Source organism: Trematomus bernacchii, unplaced genomic scaffold (assembly GCF_902827165.1).
Source record: "Trematomus bernacchii unplaced genomic scaffold, fTreBer1.1, whole genome shotgun sequence".
Lineage (NCBI taxonomy): Eukaryota > Metazoa > Chordata > Actinopteri > Perciformes > Nototheniidae > Trematomus > Trematomus bernacchii.
In genome coordinates this window covers 2,917,584-2,938,010 of record NW_022987429.1, presented here as the reverse complement: position 1 = coordinate 2,938,010, position 20,427 = coordinate 2,917,584, and the positions used below count along the sequence as shown (strand labels likewise).

Below are 20,427 nucleotides of genomic sequence, written 5' to 3'. Positions count from 1 at the left end.
TAACACATCTGCTGTAGGATCCTTTGGACTACCCTTGATGTAAAGGATTTCATTTTTGTACATCAGAAAACACCTCATACAGAGCACCTTTAACTAAAATCTCCACTCTAGGAAATCCATTTGGAGCACAGCACTTTATCTTCTTCCCCCTCTGCCTCCATGTGAAGATCTCACAAGATAATCACATTTTGAAACACAAGTCAACCAACCATGCTCCGGGGCAAACATTTCCTATGGTGATTTATGCTGGTTTTCACTTACTAGGTTCTTCTAAATGCATAAAAAAAGCATTCATGTAGTTTCCCACAGTAACAATTACCAGCCACTGACGCGTGATATTTGTTGAGACATAGTTTAATGCCACAGTAATGTGTTGTACTGCAACATGTATGAGTAGTGAACAAGCTTGGACAGATTTCGAAAACCATCGCTGTGTTTTGGCCGTTAAACACGTCAGCATAAAAATCGTAAAATCTCTTCGACTTCAATGAGTATTTGTCTAACGGGCCTCGGAACAAGTTGAAGAGAGCGAGTAACGGCCCCTACACACGGCGGCGTGCGTTGAAGCTTGCCGGCGGGCATGTCTGACGCTCGACCAACAACCAATCACATGAATCTCCCGCCCCAGACACACAAGCAGCGGTTTGATTGGCTAGAGCTTGTATTGGCATATGATTCGATTGGCTGACGCCTCCGTCGAAGCTTCAAAAGTAGAACATTGCTCTACGCTTTGCTCCCACAATGCAGTTCGGCGAAGTGTGACGTCACCCCATTCAAAGTGAATGGGCAGAAGCGTTGAAGCTTCAACGCACGCCGCCGTGTGTAGGGGCCGTAAGGATGGGATCAGAGATAAACAATGTTTTTTTTTTTTAAATAAGCTCAAGGATATACTGTACACAATGTACCTTTGTATCAGTTTAGCAGCAGTGTAGTGGCAAACATTTATTCACATTTGATGGGAATGGAGGTTTTGTGCTTTAGTGTGTAAAGTACAACATACATTTTTGAATTAGTGCTTTGGTTTATCTTTGTAAATGCAAACCAGTAACTCATCATCATTAATACAACGTCGTTTTTGTTCATCTGCGTATACATACAATCTCCCCTCTAAAAGCTCACATCCAAACAAAAACAATTTGTGCCGTGAAGATACCATCAGAAACTCCTACTTAACTTTATACAATTTTGTTAGGAAACGTTAATTCGCTAAATACTAATACCTTGACTTCTGTCGATTTCTGTTTTTTGTACAAGATTAAACTGGTGCAATACAAACCGTCAGAAACAGCATTATCATTGACACATTCTGTAAAATTAAGGAATAGCCTACATCAGCCACCATTATCTATTGTCATTTAAAACAGTTACTTTAACATCATCAAAAGATGGATTCACCTATAATGAAGATAACCATCAGTAGCAGGTGTAGTTGGCACTATAATCCCAACCAGCCTTATGTTCCCGTGGCACAGGGCGGTGTGGAGGCATTAATGCGCTTCAGTCCTCTTGTTGTCTGAGGGATGCATCTCATCTGTCAACCTGCCACCTTTCTAATGTCTTCTCTGTCTCCTCTAAACAAGAGTCAATGTCAGGCAAAAGGTGATCCCTCTGCCCAACATGTCTGCCACTAAGTGTTCGAAAGGGCCGCTAAATGGACGTCTCCCCATCTTTCTTCACCAGGGAAGGTCGAAGCAGTAATTGTAGAGGGTGCATTACCATAAAGGGCGGCCCCAGCTGTCTGCTGTGATTCACTTTAATGCGCCATGTTCTGTAAGCCGAAAAAAGAAAAGAAGGGATATCTCACTTTGGCCAGTTTTCAGCAAACTAATTTCCAGGCCAGTTAACGAGAAGGAGAGCGAAGTGTAGAGAAAATCATAAATAATTCAAGCATCACCCCGTACATTGGAGGCTTCTCATTATTACACAACTGAGTTTTAGTGTTAACACTTCAATTTTACAAGCTACGTAACAATGTCGTTTTCAAATGGACATCAAGCTATACCGAAATTAGAGAAGACTATAATTTATTGCATTCTATTTCGATGTAAATTACTGCTTTATTTTATTGCTATCTTACTATATTTTTATTAGTGTTCTTAATATAGTTTGCTATCTGTGTACTTTTTTACATTTTATTATTTTATTTTTATGTTTGCACCATGACACCTAGTCAAATTCCTCGTACGTGTGAACCTACCTGGCAATAAACCCATTTCTGATTCTGATTCTGAAACAGCTGAGCTCAGTACAGTAATACAGTTAATTTGTACAAAAAAACTTGCGAACGAACTCCTAGTGCAGAAAAGGTAAGAATTAGGTCTTTGTTTCAAACTCCTGCAGAATAAATTCATGATATTTGTGGGCTACCTTCATGTCCATAACCTAAAAGCAATATCACAACTCTGTATGAACTATTGGCCTTCCTCAGACTTCTAACATACTTTGCTTCTTTAAATTCATAACCAGTTGACATCCTGTTTTATTTTAGGCTAGTTCATTCCCCTTCAATCTTGCTCTGTACTCGAAACACACATACACGTACACATGACTAAATATGTATATATGTTCATTTTAATTAATTTCTTATTTTATGTTTGATTTTATCCTTAATTGTATTAATCCGTGTGAATCTGTGCTGTCCTGTTTTTCAATCTTACCCTGTTGCTGTTAAACTACTGAATTTCTCCACGAGGATTAATAAATGTCCATCTTATCTTATCTTATAATTTCAATGTGTTGAAATGTCCACACTGCACACACGACACAATGTAATATTCATTGCACTGCGATAGACTGGCAACCTGTCCATGGAGCGCCCAACTGCAATCATTCACTTAATGTGTGCTACAACCCTGAACAGGATGAGCCGTTTAGAAAATGGATTGGAGCATATTATATTCCTACATTTAGTCTGGATGAGGAAAACAAAAAATAATTATAGATCCGGGAAATGCAGCGCCCTATAAACTCTCCAAACTGAATGTCATCACGGAGGAGACAAAGACAGACAAATGCCAGCCGGATTCCAGCTCGCTCTGTAATTGGAGTCCCAGAACGAGCGCCACACTAACCGAGCCTGTTATGAAGGCTGTAGCGAGACCTTGGGCTGCCGGTGAAATGCAATTTTACGTAATAAATTGACTGATTTGGCCATATGAAATACCTGATGGAAGTTTTCGAGATAATCTAGCCTTCCTCATTACGTGTAAAACCTGTCAGCGATGGCAAAACCGTTATGAAGGATGATCGGAATGGGGTGCAAACGAGAGACCAAGACACCGTTAAAGCTGGTGTTTACGACAACATTCAGTGCTGCAACTTGTGTTATTTTCAACAACTGACACATCTGGTGTAAATCAGGTTATTATGCTACCAGGTGACTGCTCAGGTTTTCATTTCATATTTGTTTGAGAGAAAAACTAGACAATATTTAATCCTTGAAAGTGTGTGAGTTTGAGGGTAAAGAATCAATAACTTCTAAGCTTTTTTTAAAATTGACAATAGACAATTTATATATATTTTGTGCAGAATAGAAGTAAGTGCTCGTTTGACATTCACCCATTCAATTCTCTTTCTCTTTAATTGCTCTCTGTGGCCTTCTGTTAAGCCTGCCTCATTATAAACATTCTCAGTCATACAGTAACACTTATTAGCCTTGATCCTTGAAGGAATTGGGCCTTGGAAGTCGTTGATATTAATGTTTCAGAAGGTTTGGGAACCTGAATACAACTTCAGTGAATAGAGCCGAGCATCATTTCTAAACACTTAAAGGTCCCCTATTATACTGTTTTTCATCAATATATTACAGGTCTCAGATATATACAGAACATGTCTCTGAAGTGTTTGGCTCCAAACACCAAACAGATCATTGCAGCATCCCATAATCCCCTCTGTTTCAGCCCTGTTTCAAAAGTGCTGATTCTCTGTCTGATACTTCAGATGAAAATAAGGAGCCACTCCCCACGCCCCTCTGAGAGATATTTGGTTAAAAAGAACACAGTGGTGCTCTAGGAGGAGATTCAGGTGATAAGGTGGTTGGTGATTGGCTAATGGTTACACAAGCCACAAAAATCGTTATGACATCACAAAGTGGCCAAATCTGATCAGCTCATTTTCAGACAGGTTTTTATATAAATGGATCAGGACAAAAAGAGAGAGAATCTTTTTTCCTGAAACTTTCAGAATCTCTTTACACAGAGGGGACACATGTTGATGTATAAAAAGTGGATTTTGCATAATAGGTGACCTTTTTAAAGAAATAAACAATTCAGATTTGTTCTACAGGTATGGTGTAGGATAGTAATACCAGAAAACAGGCATATTGTGATATCTGCAGATGCTCTCCATAATCTGCTTTGGAAGGAGATTGAACAGGTTTTTTGGGTCGCAGCTGGCCAGTGGACGATGCCAAAGCAGTCCATCTTCATCACTGCAATGTAACACGCTCATATTACTGGAGCTGGATGGCCGGTGACATTTTCAGTGCATACTAACAAAATGTGACACTATACCTCTATCAGCCTTGCAGTGTAATCGTTTTTGACAGGAATTTGGATTACTTTATATATGGCGATGAGAATAACAAAATGTATGTTATCTATAAATATGAATATTCCTCATGCTTTGCTGTGGTTGTTTACATTCACTTGATGTAACAGCTTTTTGGCAGCTTTTGTTAAGAGGTCTGATTGTTGAAGGACATTTGTTTCAATCTTGGTGCATTAGTTTTTAACCTGTTTAACTTAACTGAATCCAGTTAAAACACGGTAGGCTGTTTAATGTGGATGCTATCTTATTAGCTGTTTGCTGTGCACCAAACTCTTTATATCTCTCTTAACTAAGCTGTTCACCAATATTCTACAAGTTTGCTTTACACAGTTAATCCATACCACAACAGTGATATTGTGTGTGTTAAGATAAAAGTACTTTCTGCTTGTTACATTTGGGAAATAAGAAGTTGAAATACAGAAATCACCAAGCATGAATATATGGCCACTAACGACAGATTTTCCCACGGCAACAAATACATATATAACTAATGACAATAAATAACAATCATAAACCTTGGACTATCTCCATTGGGATGGTACAACCTTTAAGGTTTGACGGGGAGCAAACATCTGGTTTTGTTGCCTGGCACCAATGTTTACGTCTCCCCTAATCTATGTCGTCTCCCATTCTTTCATTTACTGACATAATATATTCATTTGTATGCATAACATCTGCCTTACCACAACTAGACCGGAGCCCCTTGCTGAAGCACATATGAATAATTCACAGGCTGCAAACACCAAGCGCTAAATTGTACATTAATTCTAAAATTACACTCCAGCCCCTGGGCCCGGGATACACTTTTAATAACTCGTCACAGACGTCATGTGAGAAGAGCAGTGAATCCTGCCTTGCGTTGCACTTTTCTCTCACAGTGAGAGGATAGAAACACAGTCTTCCAATATATTGTTTTGCCACAATTTAATTTGAAAAGCTCTCATCCAGTGAATCTTAATCAAGTAACTGTACTTTCAAAGAGTCTTTTTCCTGGCAGGGAGGAGAGACTGCACTGCACCATGTGCTTATGAGCGGACACTGCTAGCCTTAGATGAGTTTCAGAGTAAAAAAAACCCAAGAAGGCCTTTAGGATTTTCCCCACAGGACTTTTTCTGGGTAACTGACCCATTAAGCCATAAGAGGACAGTTGTGTGTGTGTCCTAAATACTTTACAGTACAACTCCGACACCTCCTCAGGGGAGAAATCCGGCTATACCTTTCATGGTCACGCTGCACTTTAAACAGCATTAGGGTGTCCATGCTTCGTTTTCAATTGTTGCTCCTATTTTTTTGAAGATGGTTATCTAAATCCTCGGATAAGGGGTTTTTAAGTTATCCGAAAGCAGCATGACATGAAAACACACCTTCAAAAATATATGTTTTGGTTGTCTACCAGTCTTTCTCTAATTGTTTTCGCACCAAAATGTAGATCGCTGTTTGACTCTCTTGTTTAAAGTCAAAAGATATTCCACTGAAAAGTGATGAAAGACTGATTTCCGTGGACTTTACTGTGGCATTTGAATTCTTTGAAAACCAAATGAGCTCCAGACTCCAGTCCTGTTATCAGTTCTGCTGTAGGAAATTCACTGTAATCTCTCCAGGAACCAAACACCTCTGAGCCCTTTTATGAATTACCATCTATTATTTATCTTTCTACAGATTTTGAATCCTGATCATCCAAAAAGTTCAAAAAAACAGTTGTCAGTCTCCTGACTTCGGATGGAGTCACGAATGCTCGTAAACGTTGAATGATTGATCACCCTCGGCCCTAATATTAACATTTATGAGCCTTTGCCGTAGTATACTGTTATGGCATGCAATGTATTTTCAGCTCTTTGAATTGCTTAATGAATTTGCAAAGTGCTTATTTGAAAATAAATAACACGCACAAGGGTAAAAAGCAAGAGTGATAAGTGTCATGGCGATCATCAGCACTGCAAAAGCGAAGCATAATGTCCTGCATACTTAGCAAGATCAACAATTTTACCATCAACACTCATCTTCACCGTACAAATGACTTCCAGGATGTTGATAACCATACTTTTGGCAAACCATATCCTGAATATGTAGAATTAAACGGAGTGAGACGAATCTAATTGAGATTCATCAATAATTCTTGGTGATCTGCGTGAACTCTTGGTACTTACAGTGGATAATGATGAAGGCTTGGCTGTAGCAGTGCCTCTTTCCCATCTGAAGGTCAACACAGTGATCATAGGGAGGAACATTATCTTGAGGAACGTTTCCTACTCTCAGCCAAGTTTCACTTAAATGTGTTTTTTGTTTTATCTGAATGGCAGGACCGCATCAGTGCCCAAACATTAAATGACTCAATAAGAGATAAACCCATTTTTACAGAGCTATTCTATTCATTTGATTGTACACTATGTCCAAAATGAAAATGACCTCCTATATTTTGCAGCTTGCTGTACAAAAATGAATCTTAAAATAATTTCTCAGGAGTTTTTAATCCAACTTCTTCCAGGAGCTCGACATAAATCTCCTCACAGCAGTAACAGCAGCCGTACTATCTAAGACGGCACTTTGGGTAAATGTAGGAAGCTTCAATATACCATATGAGTGATAAACAACTGAGGCTTTAGTGTCTCTAACTCACTCAGATTCCACATTATCTTTCAAAGCTACTTTTATGTTGTACTGTTGGGATCATTGAGAGCTATAACAAGTCGATGTGACAAGACTCTTGTCTTGTTGTATGATCTTGTACTCAGCAGGGGCTTAGCTTGTTTGTGACAACCAAAAAACTGCTATTTTTATTGTCTTTCTTGAGTTGGAATCAGACGTTCTTTTATGTGTTTCATCATGGCAAAGAAAAAAAATCTCTGCGCAATGTGTGCTGTAATCTCTTCACTATTCAGTTCTTGTCCTATTTTTTGGGCGACTTTTTCTTTTATATTTTTGCCCTTTGATAAAGGCCCCTACTGAGTTAAAACGGTATAACACTTCAGAGGCTATGTAGCAAAAGCCTTGATCCTTGTCTAGCTTTTGCACTTGTGGCAGAGACAAATAACCCTATGAGTTTCATTACAGATAAAATCACTTTTGGACACAAAAACATAGTCTTTACGAATAAGCATTGATCTCATCATTTTAAATAGTAGACCATAGTAGTAGTAATAGTTGTACCACCTGAAAAAAGCTGGGATGCACACCATATGCATACATTTAAAATGGGATTATGTTAAATTAATTGACTTTCTATCTAAAATTCAAAGAGGTCCTCTTCTAAAAATAAGTTTCTGGTGTCCATAGAAACCATAAAAATTGCTTTCTCAACCAAAGAAAGCAGCTATTCCATTATGATCATTTTCTATATCTAATTTGTTAACCTTCATACCCTCAAATCGCACACACAGCAGCTTTACTCTGAACACGGAGGGATCTTTCAATGCTTTGGTTGAATGCATTCAGCATTGGAAGTCACTTTTACTTTGAGTGCTCAGATCAAATTCTAACTAAACCTATGCATGGTATTAACAAAGAAGGCAATTCATCCAGTTAGCTGTCTCTTGTATTCCCAAATAAGCTATCCTGAATCTATTCCTAACCAACATGTACTGTATGTGCTTGCCAGAGTTGGGTGTAACGCGTTACTGTAATAATATTACTTTTGTCGGTAACGGAGTAGTGTAACGCGTTACTTTTATAATTCAGTAATCACACTACAGTTACTAACATTGCCCCGACACGCGTTACTTCGTTACTTTTATAAAATCAGTCATCACACTGACAGACAAGAGGGCTTTCCGCCGCAGGTTTATATGTACGTAATCTGCGCGACTTGCGCGTCCACATCTCCACGTGCAGTGCTGCATAAACATGGCTGAGTCAGCGATAACGTTCGAGGGGTGGAGGTATGCCCATTATTTTTGAGATGGTCCGAAGAATAGACAGGAATGTGACGGTGAGGTGCAAACTGTGTCCTGGCCAGAAGCTGTTATCCACTGCTGTAAACACCACGTCAAACCTCAACAAACACCTGCAAAGAACACATGCTAAGCTGTCTTGCAAGCTTGTTGTGGTAGGCTGGTAGCCTATTTTATTAAAGAGCATATACAAAGAAAGACTTGTGTTATGTCTTCCTTATTGCAATAGTAATTGGGGGTGCAAGTGGAGACTCGCAGAGACAAAACTGTGGCGCGCTTACACTGTAGGTGCGGCGCAGTCTGCGTGATCTGCCTGTAGGGAGGGGGCGGGCGGGCCGGCCCTGCGAGTAAAGTAACGAGTAAAGTAAACAAACTAATTCAGAATAGGCAAGATACACTTCCCAACTTTCTGCCTACCAACCAGACCGCTCTGTTTAAACGTGAAGTAGTAATGGGAGAAGCGTGGGGTGCTTACAATTAGTCGGCAATCCCTGATCAATGGGGTTGTTAGTGGAAACTCTCTCAGTTGTGCATCCTGATGTGGATAAGAGGGGAGCCGGGCCCACGTTCACTCATTAGAGGGGGGGATGAAATGGGACGGAAAGTTGCCAAGTGGCTGCCAGGTGCTCTCATATCCACTCTGCAGCACACACACTCAGCCAGAGACGCACGCACGCACACGCACACGCACGCACACGCACGCACACACTGTGAGAGGGTGGAAGTAACACATTCCTTTTAGTCTTGTTACTGCAATTCAATACGGTTTTGGATCCTTTTGTCCATAATGACTAAGTATCTGACGCAGCTGCATTTACAAATCAAATCCATTCTAGTTATATAACCTCTACAGTATGAAAGCGTTGCACAAATTGAATAAATGAAAACATTGAAGCATCTGCTGAGGCACATGTAAGTGTTGGAAACACTATTTGTATCAGTGGATTGTAAAAGCTGAAAGGAGAAGCAAAAAGTAACTCAATAAAAAGCAGGTGCACATTAGAGTGGTTGATATGCGGTGTGGATTTTTTCCATTAGCTGATGTCTCGGCCACATTGTGTCATCTAGAGCTTTTAAAGTAAAACAAAAAGTAAAGACTAGCTGAGCAAGTGGATGTTCAGAAGTAGTAGTAATCAAGCATGGCATTGTACTAATGTGCTTGTGAAGGGATATGGCAGAGTGATTCAATGTTATCCAAATATCTAACATAGTTTTTGTGTTAATGTGGTAGCAAATTGGTATCAGAATTGTTGAATATTCCTTGTATTGGTATCAAATACTTAGTTCCTGGTATAATGACATCCTTACTTGTGGCTTTTAATGCTTTTTTGTATTCTTGATTAGCTTTAGCTCGGTGGTTGCGTCATTCATTTCATTGGAGCCTTGCTTATTGTTAAGATAAAACAGTCACGGGATGACTTCTTTTTATCGACCAAAAACATTGTTTTGCCTGCTTCTCTAATCTCTGCTGCAGGTTTTCAGTAGAATATACAGTGCATCCGGAAAGTATTCATACCCATACCCACATTTTGTTATGTTACAGCCTTATTTCTAAATGGATTAAATTCATTTTTGTTCTCAACATCCCACACACAATACCCCATAATGACAAAGCTCACTTGCATCCCGTTTCCACTGATCATCCTTGAAATGTTTCTATTACTTGATTGGAGTCCACTTGTCGTAAATTAAATTGATTGGACATGACTTAGAAAAGAACACACCTGTCTATATGAGCTCCCACCGTTGCCAGTGCACATCAGAGCACAAACCAAGTCATGAGGTCCAAGGAATTGATTGTAAACCTCAGAGATGGGATTGTATCAAGGCACAGATCTGGGGAAGGGTACAGAAAAATGTCTGCAGCATTGAAGGTCCCAATGAGCACAGTAGTCTCCATTATTTGCAAATGGAAGATGTTTGAAACCACCAGGGCTCTTCCTAGAGCTTGCTGCCCAAACCAAACTGAGCAATGGAGTAGAAGGGCCAGTCAGTCAGAGAGCTGACCAAGAACCCGATTGTCACTCTGACAAAGCTCCAGTGTTCCTCAGTGGAGATGGGAGAACCTTCCAGAAGGACAACCATCTGTGCAGCACTCCACCAATCAGGCCTGTATGGTAGAGTGGCCAGAAGGAAGCCAAAGGCACATGAAAGCCCCCATGGAGTACCTAGAGTACTCTCAGACCATGAGAAACCAAATTGTCTGGTTTGATGAAACCAAAATGGATCTCTTTGGCCTGAACGCCAAGCATCATGTCCGGAGGAACCCAGGCACCGCTCAACACCTGGCCAACACCATCCCTACAGTGAAGCATGTTGGTGGCAGCATCATGCTATGGGGATGTTTTTCAGCGGCAGGAACTTGGAGACTAGAAAGAGAAAGATGAATACAGTAATTTACAGAGAGATCCTTGATGAAAACTTGCAGAGCGCTCTGGACCTCAGACTGGGGCAAAGGTTCACCTTTCAACAGGACAACGACCCTAAGCACACAGCCACGATAACAAAGGAGTGGCTTCGGGACAAGTCTGTGTATGTCCTTGAGTGGTTCAGCCAGAGCCCAGACTTTACCCCGATTGAACGTCTCTGGAGAGATCTGAAAATGGCTGTGCACCGACGCTCCCCATCCGACCTGATGGAGCTTGAGACAATCTGCAATGAAGAATGGGAGAAACTGCCCAGAGATAGGTGTGCCAAGCTTGTAGCATCATACTCAAGAAGACTTGAGGCTGTAACTGCTGCCAAAGGTGCTTCAACAAAGTATTGAGTAAAGGGTGTGAATACTTATGCACATGTGATATTTGAGTGTTTTATTTTTAATTAATTTACAAAAAATGTTCCACTTGGTCATTATGGGGTATTGTGTCTCGAATGTTGAGAAAAACAATGAATTTAATCCATTTTGAAATAAGGCTGTAACATAACAAAATGTGGAAAAAGTGAAGGCGTATGAATACTTTTCCGGATGCACTGTATGTATTAGGTTTAGGGAGGAAATGACAAAAATAATCTTTGTAGTACACAGTACATAAGCACACATCTTTCTCAAAAGGATAATTTCCTCAAATCAACATTTTCCAGTGTTTGAACCACATGCAATTAGTATGAATAAATAAACATTATCCTGCAGCAGCCATTGCAGTTTAGAAATAATGGGCATAATTCATATCCTGGATCAAAGTGTATTCAGGCATTAATGTGTGCAGACATACAAATGTGTTGTTTTTATTTTCATAGAGATGTTTTTTACCAATACATTAAAGAGTGTTTATCGCCCTCTGGGATTAGTGTCAAAGGTGAATGTGCTTCCCATGCATATTTATCAAACAATCAAATATGAAAGAAGTTCATAGCTTTTTAAAAGACGCTATAGAGGAGAGTCATTGTGGGGCTGTTAATATATTTCCCGAGCCAATGACAAGCTGGAGAATATTCCACATGCAGTATATTTATATGGTTTTAATTAGTATTTACAGTATGTTCTTTGTACTCTGCGAAGTGCTGTGTGATGAATGTGTCAGCCAGCAATTTATGAATATATTGGACGTGACTTGATTGTGTTGTTCTGTTAGAATTCGCAAAGACCCGGCACAGTGTATTCATGTCCTGACAGCTGTGTTTGTAGAGAGCTACAAGATGGATGTGCAGTAGTTAAAACTCCTCTATGCCATATCTGCCTTCTATAACTTAAATGAAATTGTTCCTGTCTTGTTTAAAAAATGTATTACAAATCCCCTTGCTGTATTTCTTTATCTAACTTCTTTTTATCAAAGGTGATAATTCAAGGCAGACACAAACTATGTTGTGCTGCTACTACTCCTGTCAGCACATAGAGGCTTTGACCCTTTCACACTTTTTAACTGTGGCAGATTCTACTGTCAAGCGAGATGTTGCATTTTACTGTTTGGACATCTTGTAAAAGAAGCACATGTCTAAAACGTGACTGTAACTGCTTTAGTTTTACATATAGGAAGCAAGGATGCAGACGAAGGCTGGCATCGTTTCAGATCAGCAGGTTGCAGAGATCTGGTTCCATTTAAAAGGAAAATACCTGCTATTAATTATACCAGCACAACTGTTCAAGTACACTGCATTTCATTTTTTAATTAAATGAAAATGGAAAAAATAAAACGGGGACACCACACACATTAAAAACAAAACACTATCTTATCTTGCTACAGTGTGAAACTGGGACTTTCATATATTATTTACTAATTGTTACATGACTATTGACGAACTGAGTGTGTACTTACTTAAAATAAGTCAAATCACCACAATACTTGTCAAGACTTCACTTTGTATTTCCGAGGAAGTACTATGGAGCGGACTCATTGAGGTGGAAGTAAAGTCATCAATGTTTTAAACATCGTGGGCTTGATGCGAGGCGTGGGCTCGTCTCCAAAGGGTTGAAAAAGCTCTTATGCCTCAAATAGCTTCTCATAAAATGTTCACGACGTGTTTATGCCACCAGGAGAGAAGTGTTTTCACAGTGCTGCAATTAGCATACGTTGGAGGAAGTAGAGGAGGTGAATTTGAGCAGGTGAATTTGAGCAGGTGATAACACGACACCTCCGTAACATTGCCTTAAGGAGTCGACTGAAGAGCTTCATCCATGATAAAGCTCTTCAGTTGACTCCTTAAAGCCAGAGAGAGAACAAGTCATGAACTTTACATTTGTCATTTGAAGATAACAAAGCTTCAACTGGCTGTCTTTCTGATTCTCAACACCATCAGACAACTTTCTTTTTGCGCACGAGGATCTTTGCCAAGAATACTAAAAGTGAAGCAGCTGCATTCGTCTCCATACATCAGCACAGAGGGGCTTTCTAAATTAAGGCGTGACAAAGTTATAATTCTGCACATGTACACACTGCACGCATGACTCTTTCCATTAGAGCTGTACATTTTTGAACCGTTAAACCCTTAAGTAGCCTCTTAAAGTAAAATGTGAAAGTCATGAACTTGCATCATTTGGCGCTGAAGTTGCTCCGGGAGCGATTATGAATTGCTAGCCCAAGGGTATATACATTGAGCCGAAAGAAAAATAATGATTTCTAAATGAATAAGGACATTTTCACTAACTTAGTCGAATGTAGTGCAAACACACACTTACGTTATTACCGATAATTATGGAATTTGCTGTGCTTAAGACATCTTTTATATATTTCTGCCTATTATGTCCTGATAATTACATGTGTCTAAACTACTACTTGGCCTTTTAATGTAAGTTTAAAAAATATACGGTACAAGGTTCGGCATTCCTACTACTAAAACTGGCTGAAAATAAAACGGGCTTCGAGACATTAAATGTAATTCTCCATAAATATGTCACTAATAATTTATTGTAAACAAATTGGTGACATTCAGCCGCTTGCAGTTCCCTGAGACACTGCTAATGGCCTCCGTTTAATTCAGTCACTGTGGGTGAAAACCATGCGTGATGGCAGAATGAAGGCATACATTAAACAGTTTCTTTGCATGACAACAGGTTGGCTAAAAATACACTATATGACTGCTTGTTTTTCCCTGTTGTTGCTACACAAAAGCCCTATGTACCGGCTCAACATTTGCTGGGACTTTCAAGTAACTAAATGGAGCAAAGTGTCAGCTTGTGTTAGGGAAAGTGACATTGTTTATGTGCAATGTAAAGTTTCAGCATTGTTTTAGCAGTTGTTTATTCAGATTTGCATCCCCTTGTACTCGATCGTGCGCCTTGTGGGCCAGATTAACTGTGCACCGAGTGAGCGTAGTGCCTCTGACTGTTGTTTACCACACTGTGCTCTCTCCCCCAGGACTCTGAGCCACTGTAATGGAAAACATCAGATGGATACCAGGCAAACCTTCTTAGTTTAGGAAGGGAAGAGGAGAAAGCCATGGCAGAAATAGGAAACGCAGTATAGCTTGTTAAGAAACAAGACGCATATCTAAGAGTGAATGTTCTTCAAAACATTGGGGAATATTGTTAAAGTGGTTTTAACCATTTTTAGATTCAGTATGAGCAAAATAAATGTTGGAAGGAAGTACAAATGGCTTTTCAAAGCGACCTGGTTGTTACACTTCTCTAAAGAGCAGTTTACATTATATTTGTTTGTGTGACTTTCTCTGTCTTTTGCTGTGATTGCGAGGATTTAATCCATCGCCAATGGCCATGTTTATGTACGCCTCTCTACACAGTGTTTACCTCATTATGCTTGCATGGAAGGAAGGATGATGCCCTTCAAATGATGGACTGGAGCCACACATGTCAGGACCTTGGTGTTACCTACATGATTTGACTAAAGGTTAACAGTTTACCCGTGTAAGGGCGTGTTTTATTCCTGCTTTTGTTTTTAATGAGACAATTAAATTAAGTTTACAGTGTTAGTAAAATAAGGTTATAGATTATCAAACTGTCTTTTGGTCACAGAAAATTGTATTAATTTAATAAGGACAGTTGCAGATATATTCTGCAGACTGTAAATATGACATTCTTGACCCCCCCCCCCCCCCCCCCCCCCCTACCATGATCTATGCCCCTAGCAGGTGTTTACAAATGCACTTAAAGCTCATAACAACCCTCAGGTTCACATCCAACTCTGAACATCATGTATTTCTGTCCACGCTCTGGGAAAGTAATAGGTCATCAATAAATGAATGGCTGTGCACAACTCCTCATTTGTCAGCTGATGACCGGACCGTTGGATGTGCATACTGATAACAAATGACTGCGCCCTTCGCTGACCCTGCTGGTGGCAGAGGATGCCTGCCTCTGCGACACAAATTCACTGAATAATCATTATGCCCGGCTACCGCAGGGATTTAATAAACTAGCAAATTGACTGTCTCCAATCAGGTCACAGTGTACACACTCATGTCTTGTCTGAACCCTCTGTGACGGCAGCACTGAGTGCGGGGAGATGTTAGGGATATGAATGAGGTATAACACTTTACATTGCACTGTTAACTGTATCAGCAACCTGCAAAAACATAGCTCTTTTCGTAATTGAAAGATGCATGCCTCAGAAAAGTGATTTATATAACCTGCTTTCTCAGTGGTATAATATAATAGAAAAACAGAACTCTCCTTTTATGTGGATGTAGCTCATTACAGTATATAATGAACTCTGTAGAAAAAGTGGAAAAGTAACAACTGTTGTGTAAGTGAGGCAGACGCTGATAGTAACTTCACAATGTGTGATGGATCTGAGCTACGAAGCTAAGCCCATTTCTCTAATGCAATGATATAAACATTTGCTAAGGCCTGTCTGTGAACTCTGGATGTTGTCTTGCTCATTGTTTTAGTTGAAATATCAGCATACTATTATGTTTAAAGCCATCATTGATCCTAATTAATGCTGTGAAGCACCACTCGCTAGTCAATATGTATTGATCAGTGAAGAACAGTGTGCTTTGTGAGAGTAAAGTTTGTGGATGCCAGTTTGTATACAGTATGTGCCTCAGTTAAGTCTTCTCTGTAAGCACAACCCTAGGTTCCATGAATTACAGCCATATGCAAAGGCTCGTTTTCTGATAACACGATCCATACATGTATTATGACTTTGTTCTCTTTCTCAAGTTAACCATGTTTTGGTTCTCCTCAACATAATCATCATCATAATAATCTTGCTTGAGTTTTCAGGGGTGGAGTAAAGGGAAACGGATATTTTTATAATAATATTTTGCAAAGACAATTGTTCTGAGCTATCCCTTTATACGTCCATGGCACTGGTTGCACAGGTTGTCTCTGAACTATTTCACAACATTTGACACCCTGATATACATTTTCACTTGTCAGAGCTTTCATTCAGAAGCACTGTTGAAGTGAGGAGTGGTCTGGTCTGTGTGTGAGGATGTATGTTTAAACACTTTTTCTTTAATTGTAGAAAAAAACGTAGAAATAGAGGGACCTATACACAAATATAATGAGCCGTGGACAAACCCATAATAATATTTCTTAATAAATTATGTATTTTCAGTCATCCCTTATATCCATAACTGTATGTAGCAGCGCAGCCTTGAGAGGTTTCCACTCTGATGGTGGTTGAGTTGTTTTTCCCTCCTCATACCCTTCTCTTGAGGAGTATTCCAAAGGGCAATCTACAAGTGAGCAAGCTGCTTTTAGGAAGCCAATATATTTGGTATGGTTGATGAGTTACAGTACAGACCGATCTGTGGCCTGTCAAGACTTATTAGTGTTCATACTGACCACAACAGAATCCTTCCCTCAGAGAAAATCACTCTAATCATTTCTTAAAGGAAAATCTCGATCTCATAAAACCATTTATGAATGAAGTCATCCTCACAATCCTGCAGCACATCCACATTTCTTTATAATGCTGTGTACAGGTTCTGTCTAAAGCAGGGGTGTCCAAACTACGGCCCAGGGGCCATTTTGAATCGGCCCTCGGCTAATAAAAACAGTATAATGAAATATGGCCCATATATGAAACTTGTGCTTGTCTTATATTATACTTCTTAAATATATATGTACAAATATATGACACAGCATTCATGTGTTAATAAGCCCATTTTACAAATAAATGCAGTCAATTCAAGTAGAAAATGTTTTCAAACAAATCTAAGTTGATAAGAAAAAACCCCAATAACGTATATACATAACTCGCTTGAAATCTACCCTTCATATTTCCTCTTATAACAAAATATTGTCAATAAAATAAACTCAACCCTTTGGAGAGCTGTGATGTAGGCATATGTCAAGCATAATTTGCCTACAGTACATTTGATTGATTTAGCTAAATTATAACTTAACTGATAAGGCGATATACCTCACCTCTAGTGAGCGGCCTAGCCCTTCGTATATTTTTCCGTTTGTGGCCCTCGGAGAAAAAAGTTTGGACCCCCCTGGTCTAAAGCACCATTCAAGCTGTTCTGTTATTTATCCCTTTTTATTTTTACTTGCTTCTCCACTAACCCCCAAAGGGAAATTCTCCTTTTCTCGCCGTCTCCCTCAAAGTGGTCAGGGTTCAGGTTCTGCTGCAGGACTTCACCCCAGCAGCAGGCTGGGAATAAGGGTCTTGCTTAAGGACACTCTACCCATTTTTCATTTAGCATTTCTTTTCATGTCAGCGCTCAGCCCTTGGATCAATTGAATACTTGATAATGTTTTAGCCTTCGTCATTTCAGGGCCACTTTGTATGAGAAAGTATTCCTTACTGCAAAACCCAAATCATTCTCTCCCCTTGTAGTCATTCACTGTGGAGAGTTATTCACTTGAAGTCACACTCACAGCGTGGATGGTATTATTGATGAAATGTAAGAGGTGGAGAGGTAACTGTGGGGCACACTGGCCACTGTAAACATACTCTAGCCTCGTCCACATTTAGTAGATCATGTTGGGGCCACTACTCTTTGCTATAGCTCATGGAAATGCTGCCGTTTCATATTTATATGTGTATCATTCTTAACACCTCTAGCATGCTATAGACAAATACATGTTGCTTTTTTAAACATTTGGATTTTCAGAACATATGATCCATGAGTAGACTTGTTATGTGATATTTAATCTGTACACGACAAATTATTTTCATTGATAAGTAAATAAATTAAACTGCAACTTTTTCAATGAATTAATCTAAAAGTAAAACGTGTCACAAGTGTATTACATTTTTGTATGGATGATGATAATATTTGTTTGAAAAAGACAGGGAAAGGCAAATAAAGCAATGTTTTATTCTTGTTTGTAATGCAGCATTTTAACTTTCATTAAAGGTAGGGTAGGTAAGTTTGAGAAACCGGCTCGAGTGCGCTAGAATTTGAAAATACACAACTGGAGAAAATCTGCCACTTCCTTATAGAGCCCCTCCTCCAACACACACGAACGCGCACATGACCAATGAGGGCACGAGATAAATTTGTGCACAGATGGAAGGCTGACAGGCAGGTAGGCCATCCAGTTATTTTAGCCGGGCCGGCTCAGATGATTGGTCGTACTTTTTACAGTACTACGGCTTCCACAGATGACATTTTTTTATGGATTTTTTGTCAAAGCACTTAAGATATTCATTGCTATCGGGATGTTAAGAGCATTCCATGGAATATAACAAAAAGTGTATCTCGAGCCGGTTTCTCAAACTTACCTACCCCACCTTTAAGTTGTGCTCTCCATCTGTTCTAGTAGATACACATCTTTCACTAATGGTCTGTGTTCAGACAACAATGTAACTTGTGCTTTCTTTCTGTGTGTTTTTCACAGGTTTTATGGGACACAATGTCAATCCAAGTCCATGTGAACACAAGTACTGTGGCTTGGGGCGTCACTGCGTGGCTAACCATGAGACTGGCCAAGGGGAGTGCAAGTGCTTGGATCATTGTAAACCGCACTATAAACCCGTGTGCGGCTCAGATGGAAAGCTGTACCAGAACCATTGTGAGCTCCACCGGGCCTCCTGTCTCCAAGGACACAGGATTACCATCATGCACAGCGAGGAATGCTTCTACAAAAGTAAGAGCTCATGTGACCTTTCTCTAATGGAGGATGTGTGCGGTCCAGTGAATACTGTACATCTTGCTCCGTACCCTTTGCAATGTTTATTAGGTCCTGTTGGCCCTGAAACCTGCGGGATTTTATTCAATAGAGTTTGCTTCCCGCTTTGACAGGTTCTAAAAATATTTGGAAAATAACACCCACATAAGGTTTGGGGATTTTGACAACTTCACATTTGAAGGTGGCATATTTTTACTGGAAGGAAGGGGAATGACCTACAAAACATACTGCTTATCAGGTCAGGGATACTTTGATCCAAACAGTTTGTCCCTCCATGGGACATAAATGCTCGGCCTTGGGCATTCTTAGTGCCATGTCTGACCACAGTGACACAGGACTGCATCTAGGTTACTTATGATCTAAAGAAATAGGGAAATGAAGGTCTTTCTTTCATCGTCAAAGAAGAGGAATGACTGAAATTGGGTTGTCACCATATATACTGTATAGCAATATGAATAGGAAATATGAAAAAGTATAAATCAAATTTGTCTTTATTTTGTTCATATTTGCAAATGAGTTACAGTCAAATTACGACTGTTAAAGGTGGGGTATGTAATTTTGGAGAAACCAGCTCGAAATGTGCTAGAATTTGAAAATACACAACCGGAAAAAATCTGCCTCTTCCTTCAGACTTCCTTACAGAGCCCCTCCTCCAACACACACAAACGCGCACATGACCAATGAGGGCACGAGATAAGTTTGTGCACGAGATGGAAGGCTGACAGGCAGGTAGGCCATCCAGTTATTTTAGCCGGGCCGGCTCAGATGATTGGTCGTGCTTTTTACAGCGCCATGGCTTCCACAGATGAACTTTTTTTATGTATTTATTGTCAAAGCATTTCATATATTCATTCCTTTCGGGATGTTAAGAGCATTCCATGGAATATAACAAAAAGTGTTTACATACAATTACATACCCCACCTTTAAGAGGTAGAGAGTGTTTGACCATAACATACTAAAGCAGCCTCCAACAGCAAGCGTTAACTTGCTCTCCTTTCAACAAAGATTTTATGTTTACATTCTTACATTTTTAAACATCATTCTGTTTAAAACTATCTTCACTATCGGTACGTTTTGACACCCTCAAACTGAAACCTCTGAGTAATCTTGACGGCTGGCCCGTTGCACCAGACTCTTGACAATTAAGCAAACACATTAAAAAGTGCCCTAATAATCCAATGCTACTTGGTTGGTAAAAGAGTAAAAGTCTCTATTTTGGCTCTAAGGAAATCCTACCCATGACCTGAATGGCGTATCGAGAAGATAAATATGAACATTACCTACAAACTGTGAATTGAGTAAACAAATACATTGATCACTACGCTTGCTAAATTGAATAGATGATAGTCAACCAGTTGGAAATAACTTCATTTAGTATCGGCATCAACAACAAAAATATGAAATAACAATGCATAACCCACTGTGTACCCGCAAGTTGTCATTTTCACACTTGTGTTTTGGTGTGGATTGATCAAACATGATATGACATGTTATTGAATGAGATTATA

General features: G+C 39.6%; 1 protein-coding gene across 1 annotated transcript in view; it reads left to right on the top strand.

Annotated features, from left to right (window-relative positions):
* Nucleotides 1–20,427, top strand: part of fstl5 (follistatin-like 5) — a 166,077-nt gene that overhangs the window by 34,514 nt on the left and 111,136 nt on the right. The window contains exon 4 of the mRNA XM_034140696.1: nt 18,628–18,876. Coding sequence (XP_033996587.1) covers nt 18,628–18,876 — 249 coding nt within the window. The remainder of the gene's footprint in view (nt 1–18,627; nt 18,877–20,427) is intronic.